At 39.1% G+C, this 17067-nt stretch overlaps 1 protein-coding gene across 1 annotated transcript in view; it reads left to right on the top strand.

The window, feature by feature from the left end:
- ZNRF2 (zinc and ring finger 2) overlaps window positions 1–16650 on the top strand; it is a 58250-nt gene extending 41600 nt beyond the window's left edge. Inside the window, exons 3-5 of the mRNA XM_075493241.1 lie at window positions 12247–12352; window positions 13104–13181; window positions 14374–16650. Of these exons, the coding sequence (XP_075349356.1) occupies window positions 12247–12352; window positions 13104–13161 (164 nt within the window). The 3' untranslated portion in view covers window positions 13162–13181; window positions 14374–16650. The remainder of the gene's footprint in view (window positions 1–12246; window positions 12353–13103; window positions 13182–14373) is intronic.
- Window positions 16651–17067: the final 417 nt, after the last annotated feature.

Genomic DNA, 17067 nt, shown 5'->3' with positions numbered 1-17067 from the left:
GACTCTGCATCATGTGATGCAGGCAGACAGGAGCTACCTTCCATGTCTTACACTTAATCAGTCTTTAGCTTTGAGAGGTCATTCGGAGGATGTCATAAATCGTGTCTGTAACTGCTGCAGTCTTGTGACTGCTGGGAATTTAGCTTCAGGGGAAATAATGTTCCTAATTTTGTATGGTAATTCTGCAGTCTTTAAAGCTGATACCTCTAAAACCTTGAGATTTTACTTGTTTGTTAGCAGCAAACTTACTTATTTTTTGTAGTTGCTCTGTGGAAACAAACCCCTTGAAAATACACAGTTTTTCCTAATCTTAGAGAATAGGTTTCATTGGCTGGATTTTGAAATAAAACTACTTGAAATATTTCGGTTTTTGAAAACAAATGCCACACTACGTCTCACTGAGATTGAGTGATCTGTGTAGGAATTTCATGGTACTTCCTTCCCTAAATTCCTCACTGTTTTGCAGGAACTAGAACAGATTATTTGCAGATCAGGATTTTTTCCTAAAGAAATATAAAAGAGTAAGAGGCTCTCCCTCTTGCTCAAAAACTACCCCAAGGGCAGGTCAATTGAAAGAATTGCCTGAAATGTAATTTGTAATTTATTTTTTTTCTTCAGATTAAAATCTTGCTTTAAAACCTGCTACCCTGTGATTGTTTAAATAGTCTTGTGCTTCTGAGTTGCAGACTCAACCCTTCAATGACGAAAGAAGTCAGCCCAGCTTTTGCAGGGGGTTTCAGTGGTAGAACAAGCCTAACTCTTGTGAAACAAGCTGGGTGAAAACACTTTTAATGTGATAGAGTACTCTCACATCTAAATTGGGGATTATTATCACTGCTTACACAGGAGAAAAAATTATCAGCTTTTAGTGATAATCAATTTTAGTGTGTTTAACAAAATTCTGTGATTCTAGAACAGGTTGTAAATTGTCTATTGGCAGGGATTACATTGATTATATACTGACATAGGTACAAAATACTAGACTAGCCTGTTGTATCTTCCCTGGAGGAACCTCCTCGCTCTCCAAAGTTTGCGTAAGTCTCATGCAGCTACAGATTTGTTCAGCTGTAGAAATAACCCGGAGTTCTAACACACAGCTGAAACACGAAAAACTTCACTATTGTTAGATTTAGTGCTGAACTATATTAACACTCATGAAATCTTGTTAAAGTTTCCTCATAAAAACCTCGGATAACTTCCATTTTAACCCTGCACTAATAGCTATCTGTAATTTAAAGCCATATCAAATGTTATTCATTTTGACCATATTCCTCATCCCCTCTTTTCTTGTGTGAAGTTTAATTAGATAGTCTTCATGTATAACATTAGGTATTGGATAACCTTCATGAACTAAGCAATAATGTAGTGTTCATTGATAATTTTTAGCCCATAAATAATGTTTATTTGTTTGGAATGAAGAGATGAGGGGAGGAATTGTGTGGTTAACACTTATCTTTTGTTTTTCTCCCCAGTTCCAAGGAAGTCTCTTTCAATCTATTGGCTTTATTAGCTGAAATGCCTTGTTGTCATAATGGTGTCCAATAGTTTTGATAGCCTGTAGATTTAGAAAATAAGGAGGAAAATAAAACTTCAATATGGTTGTAGAAATATACTGTCAGATTATGTGCATAAAACTTTGAACAAATACTGGAGAATCATCTTTGGGGACTTTTTTTTAAACACATCTCCCATGTTAATCTTTTTGTATTATTATTTGTGACTGATCATTATTGCTGAATACTGTTGAAATTATGTGGGTGTCTTATTTTACTTAATTGCTAGGATCTAGAAATTAATGCTATTTGCTTTAAAATGTAAAGGAAGGTTGTTTTGGGGTATTTTATTTCCTCTTGAAATTAAAGACCCATATGCTCAGTATCTTACTGGGATAGTAAAAGCCTGTAGCTACCTGTTAGCACCAGAAATATCATGTATCTATCCTTGCTGGAATAAATTATAATACTGGATTATGGGTTAGTGTAGAGGAGAGAAATTGAGATAGCTTTGAAAACTCCAACTCAATATTTGACGTTATCAGAACTTTTTGCATTCAGACATGTTTTGCATTCCATCTATATCGCAAGGATAATTGCATTTAAAATAGGAATATCTTGTAAAAAGCAGTCTGTCTGCTGTGAACAGAAAAGACAGACAAGTAAAAATGAGGCAGTGATTTATATCCCTATCCTCTGTATGCACACTGACACCAGACATTCAATTTTAACTTGGAGAAGACTGATCTTGAGCCTGCTGGGAAAAGCACCCTGCAGGCCTGGCACCTGGCACTGGGGTTAATAAGCCAGACTTTATGTACACTGAGTTTTGGCACCAGTGTTTTCATTGTGTGTTGCTCAGTAGTGCATCCTATCTTCCCTAAGAATAGCGTCTTGGTCAGACACACCTGTTTTTCTCCTCTCCTGTTTTGAGCTTAAGCTCATAGTTTCATCTTTCATGCCATCTTCCTTAGTGCTCCCTATGCAGTCATTTTGCATCAGATCAAACCAAACTCCTCTGCAAGCTTGCAAAGAAATGAGTCAGTTATTTGGCCAATGATAAAAGACTGGAAAAAAGACTTGGCAAAACTCATTGTGCTCAGGGCACCTGTAGGAAACCTGGAATAGGAACTTGAAAAAGGACAAAGTGAACAAAATGCTGAATCAAATCCTACATCCAGTTTCAAAACAAGTCACCATTAAAGTAACCCACGTTGCCCAGAGTAATAGACCAGCTAACTGCATGTGAGCTTCCTCTGTTCATTCCCTCTCTGCCTCTGCTCTTCAGGGACACTATTTCCCTACCCTTTCCTTCCATGAAGGTTTCTAATGTGCCTGCTTCACCTACGTTGTGTTAGATGAGAGTTGTCATAGATTTCATTAGGCCAGCAGGTCCCCATCATACTCTCAATTTCTTGCAGAGCATTACTAGAATGAAACTTCTTAATTGAAAATCATTACAAAGCAATTTCTCTGACTTCTGACTGTAATTTCAGTGACAGTGAATGGTTGAAGCCTTGCCGTTTGGAAAAACTGCCTTCTGCAATTGTTTTGGTCTCCTTTTGTGTTGGGGAGAAAATAAGCCTAGACACTTCAAAAAGCTGCCAAAACAAGAGGGATTTCCTAGCCTCAGTGGGGATCCTTTTGTACAGCCACATCAGCATCTTGCATTTGCAAGATCTTTTCAAATTTAGATCTTTCCTTCAGCTTGATCAGAGACAACCATCTTCTGTCATACCTACTCTGCCGCATCTATGCTCTGCTTTACTTTCCCAGTCTTTGTGAACACTGTTGGCAATAGTATCTAGTCTTGATTTGGCAAAGTTGTTCATTTTAACAGACTTATAGCATCATAGCTATGTCTTCCTTCTGACCGAAAAGCTGTTTGAAGAGAACTCTCTCTGCATGGTATGTGAAAGGAATTCTTCACCCTCCTCCTAACCACAGTGATATCTTTTCCTCATTAAATTAGATTCCTGAGTGATTTACTACCAGAAGAAGCTTCTGTAGATAAATACTCTTGGGGGTTTATGCCTGGTTGGTTGTGGTGGGGGTTTGTTTGGTTTGGTTTGGTTTTTATTGTTTTGGTTTTTTACCTTTGGTAAAGAAATCATCTGCTACACAAGGCAAGCTGCACCTCAGGCCTCTCTCATTTTTCTTGAATATGGCCCCCTTGGTGACAAGACTTAACTTTCTGCCCCTTGCTCTGGGGCACCTTTTGACCGTGGATGGCAATCCCAAGTTCTCAACAGGCCTATACTGATTGTGCATCTATCACAGCAGTTTCTTAGTGCTGGTACAGATTGGCTGGTACATATAAGTAGCCCTTAAATATTTTGCTTTGTTTTACTCCTCAAAGATAAGAAGCATTGTTTAGCAAAGAATAAAAATGATAAAAGATCTGTATGCATGTATCCTATACTGATATTCTTCTTTCTTGCCTGCTTCTGTAAGCTTCCTTCATCCCAGCTATCTCCAGCTCCCTGTAAGAAACAATCCTCTCTAACTGTAGCAGACTCTTTGTCAGCAATACATGCTGGTTGCCCCCGGCCAATTTACTCAACCACTCCTTTTGTAGCATATTTGTGATGTAAGATCCTCTTTGATGGTAAAGTCAGCCTTGAGAAGTGTAAATCATTCTTACCCAATGAAGCCGAGGAGGACATATTCCCCAAGTGATAGTTCTTACACTGTTTCCTAAGGAGACTTATTTTGCTGCTGTTTCATTTCTTGTGGGTTTGCCCCTTTACGTGCTACTTTTGATTTAACTCCTGACATTCAAGATTAGTACCTGATAACCTGAGTGCGCTGCAATAAGCGGCTTTTGTTTCAGACAGTATGTGCTGGGGTACACTATGCATGATGGAATTGCACGGTGGGGCATTAGTTTGGTACTGCTGCATTCAAGGCTTTTTCACCCAGTTGCCTCCTGATGAGACAATATTTAGAAATGTTTTCATCTCCCAGGAACAGTGTTTCTGAAGGGAGCAGGGGAGGCGTTGGGACAAACACAGCATCCCAAGGAACAGTGTTCAAGAACAAGTTACCCCTTAGGTCATTCAAAACACAAATATACATCAGTTCAGTTGGAATGAGGACTTAGTACAGGATGAGTAAGGCTAGCACAAAGTCTTTTTACATCATGTTCTGGAGGATAAGACTGTTTGTGGTTGGTTTGTGAACAGGTGCAGCTCTTTGGCCCGTACCTAGACTAAAATTTGACAGTTTAAGGACATGGTACTTACAAATGTGGTGAATGGAACTTATCTTTAGAAGTCAGTACAACAAGAGAAAGTTGTTTAGCTATCTTGAGATGATTTAACATTCAAGGGCATCTCAAACTGCAAGCAAACTGATTAAACAGAAGTTGGAAAGACTGTAGCTTAAGCAGAAGTTTCAGGGTCAATCAGATAATTGTATCGAGAGCAAATCTTGAATCACTGTGGAAACGTATAGTCACTCTGGCAATAAATCTCAAGACAGGAGCAGGAGATGTTTCATGTCCAACTGGGTTGATAAATTTTATCTTGTATGAGTACCTATTTCACCCCAATGCTTTCTACCAGAAGCATAAATACGGACTGAGAAAGTTGGTACACTGATCACAATAGCATAGGAGCAGCTGTGGATGTTGTTGCTCGGAAGCAAGGAGCTTTATTTCCCGGACTACTTGGCCTTTTTTCAAAGCCTAGAACTTCACTGGGAGTCCTGGGATGCAAACTTGACTTTGTCTATGAGCAAGATGTCTTAATTGGACATTGTATGAAAGCTGTGTTATTTAAACTTGGGATTTAACTTTTTTTTTGCAGAACTGTAGCTTGTATTGACAAGATGTATCTTAAAGTTGTGGATAGATTTCCATTGTGGCCACTGAAGCAAACCTCTTTGCAAAAGAACTGTTTGCCTCAGTGCACAAATCCTTCTCCCCTCTATATTTGGTTTACCTAATTAGAATTGTGTCCTGGTACAGGACTAGGTAGCTAGGACTATGCAGGCTTTTATACTCATCCTGCTCCCTAAAATGTATTTCTATCGCTACTATTTCAGTTTTTATCTCTATTCAACAAAAAGTGAGTGTTTTTTCTCCTACCATACACCCGATCATTATCTGTCTGAACAGGAAGCGTATAGCTATTTCTCAGAATTAGATTCTGAAAGCTGAGAATGTCCCACAAAATTTAAATCCAGTTCTTCAAATGTTGGATTAGCTGAGAAACAATGAAACTTCTGCAGCTATCTCCCTCTAGCTCAGCGTGGTGTTGTGATAGAAATACTGCAACTTAGGCCTTATTCTGCAAATATTCTTCTTGTGCAACTTTCGCTTTACATTTCTGTTTTAAGAGAGGGGAGCACCAAAGACTGTAGGCAATGTTTGTGCAGGAAGTCTTTCATGATGGGTATCTGTATATAGGTATCTCAGTCTTGGACCAACACTGAGCAAGGTGAGAGGGAAAGGAAAAACAAGGATAACGCTTGGAGTTTGAATAGGAAATTGTAATGGGCTGCTGTGTTGCAAGGGGTGAAGAATGAGGGGCCAAACAAACCCCCCAAAATTCATCAAATGCTTTGTCAGTATTGGAGGAAGTGTCACCCTTGTTGTAGCTAGTTAGTTTGTTTTAGAGAGGTTATGGTTTTGTGTATTGTGGTGGGGAAGGTGCTTTTAGATTGGTTAAATTCTAGGTATTACCACACAAGTTATGTAATGGTGTTTGGGATTATTGTACCTGTCCGAAGCTCACGAAAAGTTGCAATGTGTGCATGTTTGATTGGCGTATGAGTATTAGTTTTTTCAGCAGTATGAAAGGGAATTTGGATTGAAGTTACTCAGCAGCACTAAATTCTGAATTTCTACATGCTCAACTTGCTGGAATTATGAATCCTGAAAACCACTTAGCTGTGATTCAAGTAAAAACACTGGATGTTAAAAATCTCCCCTTTTGCATCTGATCGACAGGAGGTTGCTTGTATTGGAGCAGTAAGAAATGTTTCTGGTCAGGAGCCCACTGTTTCTTCAGGAGGTATGTTCCTCACTGAGGGCAGTTCAAGTTCAACCTCTGGCTGTGAAGCTGCAGTCTTCATAGGTGAACAAAGTTCTAATGGCTTTAGTTCTGCTTTGCTGGAGCTACTGACAGACCCTGTAGCTTGGAAAGCGCTGAGTGGCAATAAAGTATCTTCTGCAGTGACACCTGATCTTTCTCCTGCTCTTGAGGGCTCTGAGCACTAAAGAATCAGCTCTCCTTCAGAGTGTCTTTCTGCCTTAATTTTTGAGGAGCAGCAGAGGGCTGACCTGGTCATCCAAGAATGATCCCTAGCTGGAGCATGCTGAATCAAGGATGTTCCTCTTGTGGCAGCCAGAATATTGAAGAACAGGTAGAATGCCACAGAAACTGCTTACTCTCCTAGTGCTTAGGATGGACTAGGAGAGAAAGCTTTTGCTTGCAAAGACAGTTACTGAGCTATATGAGAAGCATACCATGCATAATGGTCCCTTTTCCTTCCCTTCCAGTGTCTACTTCTCCCAAGGATATTAACCGCAAATAAGAAGGCTGTCCATATTACTCGTATCAGATAGTGGCTAATAATGTGAATATCTTCCTCCTTTCTCCAGTGCCTGCACTGCAACAGTAAATGAAATGAGATGATGGTGGGTAGGAGGAGTGGTATAAAAAGTAGGCCTAGAGAGAATGGTATTTTGGGGAAAATGGGTGTGAAGAGGAGGAAAGCATAGGAGGAAATAGCTGGAAAAGGAATGGAGAGGGAGAAAAACAGATGCAGCAGAAGCTGGAAAGATTTAGTAAATCAAGCCAGTAACATTTAATAAGAGTACGTTAATCACATACACACATAACTTGCTGGCTACCAAATAGTCACCTGTGGAATGTGTAGGTCCTTCTGATCTACTTGTTTTTGTAACAGCATAAGGAAAAACTTTGGATTGTTCCAGAAGGTGATACCAGTAAAAGTGTAGAATAAGTTCTGTAATGTGGATGAATTCATGCTATACATGTGAAGAAATATGTTGGCTTCTAGATGTCTAGAGTTTGTATTCCATTTAAAAACAAGAAAAGACAGTCTCTAGTACTGAACAGAGAGTTTTTAGTAATCAGCAACAGGAATTAATGAATGTGTAACAGATATATGGTAATATATAATATTTAATGATATTTCATCAATATTTTTTAACCTCTTATGGGTCTTTTTTACCAATTTTAGTGCTGATAAGATACTGTTCAGAAGGTATGTTCCACTTAAGTTTCAGTCGTATTCCTGAAAGGGTGCGCTTTTATGTTGTCCTTCACTGTTAAGGTAGCTGTCGTGGCAGCTTCCACAGACATTTAAGCTTTTACGTTTTAGAAAAAATACAGATATTTTTCAAAATTGTCATACTGGATAGATCAAAGGCCTTTCTAACTTAGTGTTCTGTTTCCAGTGAATGCCTAGAGAGAAATAAAATACTGACGCTATAAGGTGATATCTCCCCAAATACTGTTGCTGTCTCCATGATTTGTGACATGGGGTTTCCTGAGCCTAGGGCTATATCTATCTGTGTTCTAAAAAGAAAAACAAAAAGCAGTAGCAGAGATTTTAATGACTTAATCCATAAGTTATGTATTGGACGTGCTTTTGCAGTACTCAGTTTAAGGACAGACTATTTAATTCCAGACCATTTCAGGCATTGCCTGTACTTTTAACCGTGGCTGAGTTGGTGGCTTTGATAACTGTTGGATGTGTTTTTTAAAAGTTCTAGAAAAAGTTTTTAATTGGTAAAGTATGTGCAAAATTGCCAGGATGATTGTATTTTAATTCAGTACTACCTATTTTGCTATAAATGCAGGAGTGGAGTAGAATTTATTTTTCAGTAAAGATAAAAGCAGAATTTTAGGAGGAAAAATTACTGACAACCAGAAGTTAAAACAGCAGTAGTATTATTAACCAGGGATAGAGGAGAGGAGGAAGAAGTACTTGAGCAGACAGAGGAGGGAAATACTATGCTCTTTTGCCAGATTTCGTCTTTAACACCAGTCTTTGGCTAGTGAGTGCTTGTTCAAATAGCTGGGAAAGTGGAGGAGTGTTTACCTCCTATTTGGTGCAAGGCAGATGGATGTGGGGGTGTGGTTAGTGTTTGTGTATGTACCCACGTGTGGGCGAAATGGAAAAATGTGGCCTCTGCTTATTTCCTCTTCCTACTTCCATTTAGGTAACACACTCATATAAATGTTTTAATCATAACATTGATGAAATCTCAAACTGTTCTTTTTTTTTTAAAGAGAAAAGATAAAAAGAAAAAGAATAATATGTATCTGCTGAATCACTCCACTGCAGGAAAATATGAAAACAAAAGAATTGTTCAGACTGCAGTGGTTCTGTGTGAAATGATTTACACATTTTTCTGTAACAGATACGTTCAAGAGTCTGTGTTAAATGGCCCTTAAACTGACTTCCATCTGGTGTAAGCCAGTGTTGCTACAGGAGAGTGCTGTATGAATCAAGTACAGAAGAAATTCTGACCAGATCCAGGTCTAACAGGTTTTTCACTCCTTTTTCTTTATCTGGGATTGATGATCCGAATCGCCTAAAATGGTCAAAAGGGAGTCAGACCCAAAGTGTGGTAGGTGCTTGAAAGATTTGGTTTTGCTGTCATCGCTCTACCTGTGTAATCAATTATGAGCATAATTACACAGGTTTGGAGTCTGTTAACGTGCAGTGCCAAGTTGCACGTGGGCATTTATAGCAGTTGGGTATTTTCTACTAATTCCTTCAGAACATATGCTTTTCTTTTGCACGAGAGCCTGGTAGGATTTGTGAGGTTAACACAAGAAGTAAGGAATGATGACTCCTCGTTATTTCAGAGGAAGAGCAGCATTGGAACCTGTTAAAATCTTTTGTGCAGGGGTGGCAGAACTCCACTGTGTTTCCGAGGCCCTGTCCATACCAGCCATTGTCAGCGTTCCCACCAGCTCCCTCTGGCATGACTAGGCAAAGCCCAGTGTGTGCCCGGTGGCTCATCCTGGTGGGAAAGCCTGAGGTGAAACCAGGGAGGGCGGCAAGCTGTTTGCCTGGGACTTGTGCAGTAGGGCTGTTATTGGCAAGAGGGAGGCTAATGGCATTTGGAGAGAGTACAGGACTACTGGGGGGAAGAAAAGGAGTCTCAGACACTTACGCCAGGGCTGGTGGGAGATACAAATGTTTAAATTGGCATCTTGCCCTAATGTTAGCCAAAGGGTGCAGAACCTTGTTAAATCGCTCAGCGGGAGTTCAGACCCAAGCATTGTACAGTCTGGGGAGCGCACGATAAGCCAGACATGTACAATAGAGAATGATGTGAAAGCTGTTCACAGGAATGTTTTCTTTTATAAATTGTATTTTTATTGGACAGCTTTTCAGTTTTTGTCATCAAAGCTTGACTAAATGCTTCCCTCTTGAGAGTGCTAAGGGAGGGAGGCTGGGGATTTATTCACTGGAGGTATCCTAGTGCCATTTTGTTTTGGGTATCAGCTGCTGATCTGATAAAGTGACTCCATGGAAAAAATTACTTTTATTAAGTATGCTCTGTGTATATGATACATGCTTGAATTATTGATGGTGCTTCTTCCTGCAGCCTAACTGTGGGAAGAGAGTAGATCTGCTCATAGGACTTCTGGCTAAGTACTTGTGTAAAGCGGTGGTCTAGGACGGTAGTGTCTGAGAGCCTTCGGCAAAGATTAGTATCTCTGTAGCAGGACAGTGCTGTCTGGAGAGTCTTTGCCTCCTGGTGTCAGATATTAAAGTACCTTTTAATTAAAAAAACACCAAACCTCAAGGAAGTATTTATCCTTAGCACCCTCTTCTGGGCAAGTTCTTTGTGTCAGGATTTTGTAATGACAGATGAGAGTTCTTAAGATCTTTTGTATTGTTTTAAATTGCTTTCTCTCTTAGGTACCTCTCATGTTCTCAGAAGCTTGCAGCTTCTGATAGAACAACAGAAGCGTTTTCTTAATATGATGCCTACCAATAATATTACCATGTCTAAAATACATTTTTTATTTTCTTCATTGTGGTAGGTGTATATTATTTATTAATTTGTTTTGAATATTTTTCTTTATAACAGTTCACCTCATGTTAGATATTCTTCACATATCCTCATGAAGATGCCACACACATGGCACTATATTTTTAGCATAACCAATGAATATAGCAGAGACTGAAATGAGCAGTCTTTCAGAAATCCAAGCACCTGCAAGACAGCTTGCTGTCATTCTAAGTGAAACAAGGTAGACCTAATTTCATTTCACTTTTTGCTGCAGTGATAGCTTTTTAGTTATCTGCTTGTCATTTTTCTGTGTGTTTGGAATGCCATGGTGATGAGTATTGGAGCCACTGGAGAGAACAGCGTAGAACTGGTGGTTTCTCAGATGTACCTGGGAACCATACTCTCCATAAACAGTCCCTTTAGGTTCCTTTTGGTAAAGAAGGAGAAGTTTTTCCCATGAAACTGTGGAAATTTGAACACGTGGGCTTTGCTTTGCTTTGCCAAGTGTGCAACTTTCTGATCTGCCAGAGGTTGCCAGCTTGGTTGCTACGTGGTCCCTTGTTGGGAATGCTCTGTGCACTGTGCAACGTCGCGTCTAACTGGAACTTTTAACCTGCTTCTGGCAAACAGGGCCTTACGTGATCTCCTGTTTTGCTTTGTCCTGAGACTGAATTCTGCATCCCACATTCTGGCTAAGAGAAGTGTCCAAGAGAGAAGGTTTTTATTAAAAAGAATATATTTTCCCAGAAACTTCTGTGTGAAAGCCAACTCTTGTGCATTCCTAGTAACTTACTTTCTTCTCCTTTGTTATGGGACTTGGTGATGCTGCAAAAAATTCAGTATCTCCAGGAATTTAGGGTCATTGGAGCTATATAGCACTCATCTTTCCCTGAGGGAAAACTCCCACTCCTGTTGCTAACAGTTGCATACTTTACACTGAGGAAAAGGTGCATGGGATGTGGTAGAACATGCTGACATGGTGAAAAGAGGAGGTTGAAGGTGTGAAACATGAGTACTGGAAAGGCTGGTAAAAGAAAGCCAGATGTATAGAAGAGAGATGAGTAGGAGAGTAGAAAAAGCAAATGATAGGCTAAGTGTTTAGAAGTTAAGAAGATCTTTACCTAGTTCATTACCTGCAGCGTCCTGTCTGGAGAAGTGTTATGTTCAGGCTTAAACTTAACCTCCATAGTGAAAACTGAGCATGGGGAAGAAGGTACAGCCAGGAAAAACCCATCCAGCATGAATCCTCAAAGCCCTGGAGACTTTACGTACCATCTGTATGAAGAACCTGACTTCTCCAGTGCTTAGCTCTTGGGGTTGTCAGCACAGCGTGTGTCTGCTGCAGCTGCGTGGTTCAGAGCGCAGGTTTCTGAGGTCAGATCAGGGCAGCCTGTGTGGTGGGGTATGGATCTGCTGAGGGAGTAGAAACTCCAAAGGGTACCGGCTGTCGATTATGGCTACCTCTCTTCTCCATATGGGTGTCTTTCTACAGGACTTCATTTTGAGCTACGGCTGTGTTTAGGCAAGAAACTGAATCATAACCATATTTTAATTTGAGCTGTTAAAATGTCTTCCATGAGGAACCTTCAGTCAGCTGGTGTAAGTGTGACTGATCCTCACCTTGACATGGCTTTCTGCAGGACAAGAAGTATCTTCTGTAGCTTCCCTTGATGTTCTGAATAAAGAACACTTTGCTTGTAGTAGTCTGCTTTTTAACCATTTAACTTTGTGCTCTTTCTTCAGAGGATGTGCTGAGTAAAGATACTGGGGAGTGTGCAATATGCCTGGAAGAGCTGCAGCAAGGAGATACTATAGCACGGCTGCCTTGCCTCTGCATATATCATAAAGGGCAAGTATTCCTCAGGCTGCATATAGAATTCCAAAAGGTTGCATTTATTGGGTAACTCCTCTAAGGGGTGCTTAAAGGAGCACTAAAACTTAGTCGCTTTTTACATTTAAAACCCAAACAAACAACAAAGAAACAGCAGCAGCAACCCTAAAGATGTTTTTAAAATGACATCTTTCTGCATCTCCACCAATGTATTTGAAGTCAGTTTTCCTTACTATAGTCTTCTCATGCTTGCATAAAAAGCCCACAGGAAAAATAAGGCAAAATCACCTGTATGGGGAAGGAGTGCACATCCTGGCTAGGGAGCTTAGGTTGTGTGTACTTAAGTTTTGTCAAATGCTAATAGACTTAGGGGGGGAAAGGGGGGAACACTTTTTAAACCTGTTTCATATTTGTTTTCACAAGTGTCTAACTACAGGAAGTAAAATGTTAATGAATGATATAAACAAGATGATAGTGTTAGTAGTGAAGTAACCTGTGTATAAAACCTGGGTAGTAACTTGTAAAATGCTTCCTTAGAAAATGTTAACACTTAGGAAATTTAGTTTTTCAACAGTGTTTAATATCCAAATATTACTGTGGTTTGGGGTTATTAAATTTTCCAATGATGTGTGTATATACATATACTTCTTTGTATAATATAAAATTCTACTAGTCATTGAAATTATGAGAAACCAATTTATATTCATACCTTACTGCTAAATGTTACTGAGATACTCAATTGTTTTAATTTTTGTCTTGCATCCAACAGCTGCATAGATGAATGGTTTGAAGTAAATCGATCTTGCCCTGAGCATCCATCAGATTAAGACAAGATTCATGTTTTTAGGTAATATTTATTTTTAGACGTGTACATTTCAACAATAAATGTCTTCATTATCTGAAATAACTATTTATGCTATTTTTTCTAATTTGTGAATTTGCTACTGTCTCTCAGAACTGCTATATTAATCAGTAAGTATTGACGTATATTGCAATATGTAAAAGGTTTCTGCATCCTTATATGGCATGGTCTAAAATGATGTATTCCAGTTTTAGTACTGGAAAGTGGCAAGTCAGTGCCAATAAAGCTTTAACATTAACTTCTAAAGAGTATTTTTTCCATGGAAATGAAACAAAATTAAAATAATACAATTGTATAATTTTGGACTGTTCCGTGAGTACTGGCATTTGTTTCTGATGGAAAGCTTTTGGAATCATATGAAAAAGTTGAAACTAGGTATTTTCAAAACCACTTTCATGTTAATGCATTCCAGAATGTTTAAAATATATAAATAAATAAAAACTGTTAACGTTTCTATCCATCCCATCTCAGAGGTTCACGTTTTTCCAGCTTATGTTTTGTGTAAATGATTTCAGATCTGCAATCAGTGTCAAAGATTTAAAGGATAGGTTTATTCTTTTAGTTGACTAGTTCAAAAACTTTATCTTGCATTAAACTACTGCCCCTAAGCATTGCAAAAACCACCAACAGTCATCATAATTCTTAGAGAAATTGAGATATCGGAAATTCTGGCTGGTGGCTGAGGGTTTGGTTTTGTTCTTGTGATGGAAATTAAAAAAATAATAATCTGAAGGCTTCCTCATTGGCATTTATTTGTTCATTTGTTTCATCTTGCTTCATGAGTGTGTGCTGTAGGGCACATTGCAGTGCTATGGTTGTTGCAGAGGTAGCAGAGAAAACATGAAGGAAGGCATCCTGCTACAGGGATAATTGTTTTAACCTCAGGGCAGTGTTAGCCGAAATTAATAAACAAACACGTTTCCTATATTGCCCCCAACAACTGAATTGTGGAAGAAGCCCGCATGCTGTTTATGAACACATTTGTCTCTGTACTTGTTTGTGGGTGTCCAACCTCACGTTAAATCCAATTTGCCTTTTTTTCACAGCAGACATGGTGATAATTGGGGCTTAGGGAAAAGGGGAAGGAAAACATGGTGGTTGTGCTCATGCTGTTTGAGTGTGTTCTGTACTGAAACAGCTGAAATTATGGCACTTTTGTCTTCTGCTTTTTCAACAGCTGCTTCCACTGATCAGAAAACATAGGAGATGTGAGGTTCCCTTGCTGAACACAGCGTGCCTGGCTTGAGACTTACAGTTCTTTGTGGCTGAAAAAGGCAAAGATGGACTGTGACATGGAAAAAGCATTGCAGACACCGGTTACTTGCCAGTAGTGCTCAGTATACCAAACACTCATGCAAAAGGACACACAGGGATTTTGAAAATGCTGCACATTCTGTAACAATCAACTCCCCACAGACATTACTGACACTATTTTGTATTGAAGGCCAAAGTTCCTAATTTCAGCCTAACTTCTGGTTCTGTGAAGAAGCAGGTTATTGGACATTTCCTACTGCCTCAAGTGGAAGCGGAGGCGTTCGATACGTGCTGTCCGAGACCCTTGCAGAAGGATGGCCCCAGGTTTGAGTGGGAACGTTTTCACCTTCTCGTTGGCTGAAGAAGAGTAAATGGCAAACTAAATATAATCTAACAGTGTGACCTTAATTTACTGAATTCACACCCTGTTTTACGTTCTTCACTTTTTTCAAGAACAGAAAGCATAAACTTCCCTGCATAGGAATACTATATTTCAAAATTTTGTAACTAAACCTTTGTCACAATGCAGTCCAAAGAGTAAAACCAAGACAGATAACTAATTTATATTGATCAAGCTATAGGGATTGTTGAAATCTGCACATTGTATTGCTATTTAAGTAACTAAAACTTCTCTTTTACTGCTTGTGAGTAAAAACAACAAAAAAAATGCAGCAAAGCAAAATCTTACAGCTATGCAACTTTTTTTTAAATAGGAAAAAAAAGAAGAATTACCAATTTTAAGTGCTGCCAGTTAAGGTAATTTGTTTAACGGGTATTTTTTTAAAAATGTTTCAGGTAATTATTTTATTGTACTACTCTCATCTCCAGGCTGCCTCCTGAGGTGTAAATGAATAACTGCAAATGTGGGCACAGCAAGAGGGTTTTTACAGGCATGGGTGAGATAACATCAAGGTGGGATTTGTGTTTAATTTTTAAAACACTTAAGCGCAAATTTTTGTTTCCTTGTTTGAATGTTTTTTTGATGGCAGGATCTGTAGTACTTTGCATCTAAATCCGTGGTCTCTTCATGTGGAGACCAGCATTTGACAGTGTGGTTTGTTTTTTTTTTTTTTTTAAAATGCACCTGCATTTGTTTAACTTATTATTATTTTACTGTATTATTGGTGTAACCGGGGCTCCATGAAACACAGGATGTCTCTGGGGGTGTACACCAAGTAAAACTGTGGATAAGTATTAGTTCCCAGAAAGTATCACAGTTCAAAAAAGAGAGTCAGAAAAGACAATGAACTGGAACAGATATCAGGGCTTAGAAGCATACTTTTTATATCAAGAATTAATCGTAGTAGTTTCTGAATTTCACAGTACAGGGAAGAGTTTATGAATATTTTAGTGACAGCATTTTTAGTGGGTTTCAATAGTTAAAATTAAATTGCACAACACTTCGAACATTTTTCTTGTATATACATAATTCTACTTTTTTTTGTTTAAGTACGTATTTTTCTCTTTTGCTACTGTGATTCACATCAAAAAGGGCAAAGAACAGGAGCAACTGCTGCTATCTGGAGAACAAGTGCAGTGCATGTTACTAAACTCTCCTATCTTGCTTGCAGAGCAATTCTTGTCTGGATCACGTTTTCTTCTGAATGTTGCTCTGTAAAATGCCTTTGTTATGCTGCAAATCTAAAGGAGTCCAAACTAGATAATCGCTGGTGCAGTTTCTACATTTTTGGGCTTGCATCACTGGTTTCAGCTGAACCTGTAACTATGGGGCCCCGTTGTGTTCTCTTTTTCAGTGGGAGCAGAACCATTTTGTCACACTTTCCATTCTGTAGTCGCATCAAATGTACAGTTGTTTCCTGTACAGATTCCTTTTTAGCTGAGAATATTTGTGTTGCCTTGTATTATCATGGGGGGGAGGGAGGGGATGAAGAATTACAGCACCTGTAATACTCAAATAGTAGTGTTGCCTGCAGGCCCAGTTTTCCAATGTTTTAAGTTCCTGCTATCTCCTGAACGTAAAGCTTTTGCATTTGCATTGATTTAATGTTTACTGTTGGCTTCATGCCTACAGAAACTCACCTGTAATAATGTAAAGGGGGTAGGTAAGTTTTTTGGTGTCCTGTGCTCCAAGGTCATAGATAGTCTTTGGCTTGGGGATTAAGTAGGTAAATATTATAAATCTGTTTACAACTTAAGCTCAGTTTTGGTAGTTCATTTTTCTAGTTCATTTACTGTTTTTTTTTTTCAAAAACCTTAATTTTCTGTATTCAGATGCAAGTAGCTGGTTTAAAGACCCAGCAGTTATCACTGCTGTCCTACATTTAGGACCAGTGTTTGAAAAGCATGCCACTAGCAATCTTACTGATGCGTGGTTTTGCATGCAAGAGTCCGTTGCTGCTTCCAGCGGCACGGTAGAGCAGCAATACCTTGGATTATTTGAGGAATTGATAACGAGGTCAGCCTTAGATCCTGGTTTGGCATTCTTGGTATCCATAAATCTCTTTCTGAAAGGCTATGGGAGGTTTTCTTGTATCAAAACCTATAATATAGACCGAGCCTAGAATGCCCCTGGAAGCATGAGAGCAATGCTTGGGTTTGAAAAGGCCTGTGTAAGCTTTCTGTCACCAGCTGTGCTGGTCAGTTGGTGATGACCATG

This window comes from Mycteria americana, chromosome 2 (assembly GCF_035582795.1).
Source record: "Mycteria americana isolate JAX WOST 10 ecotype Jacksonville Zoo and Gardens chromosome 2, USCA_MyAme_1.0, whole genome shotgun sequence".
Taxonomy (NCBI): Eukaryota; Metazoa; Chordata; class Aves; order Ciconiiformes; family Ciconiidae; genus Mycteria; species Mycteria americana.
The sequence above is the reverse complement of the archived record's forward strand: the minus strand, read 5'-3'. Positions and strand labels throughout refer to the sequence as shown.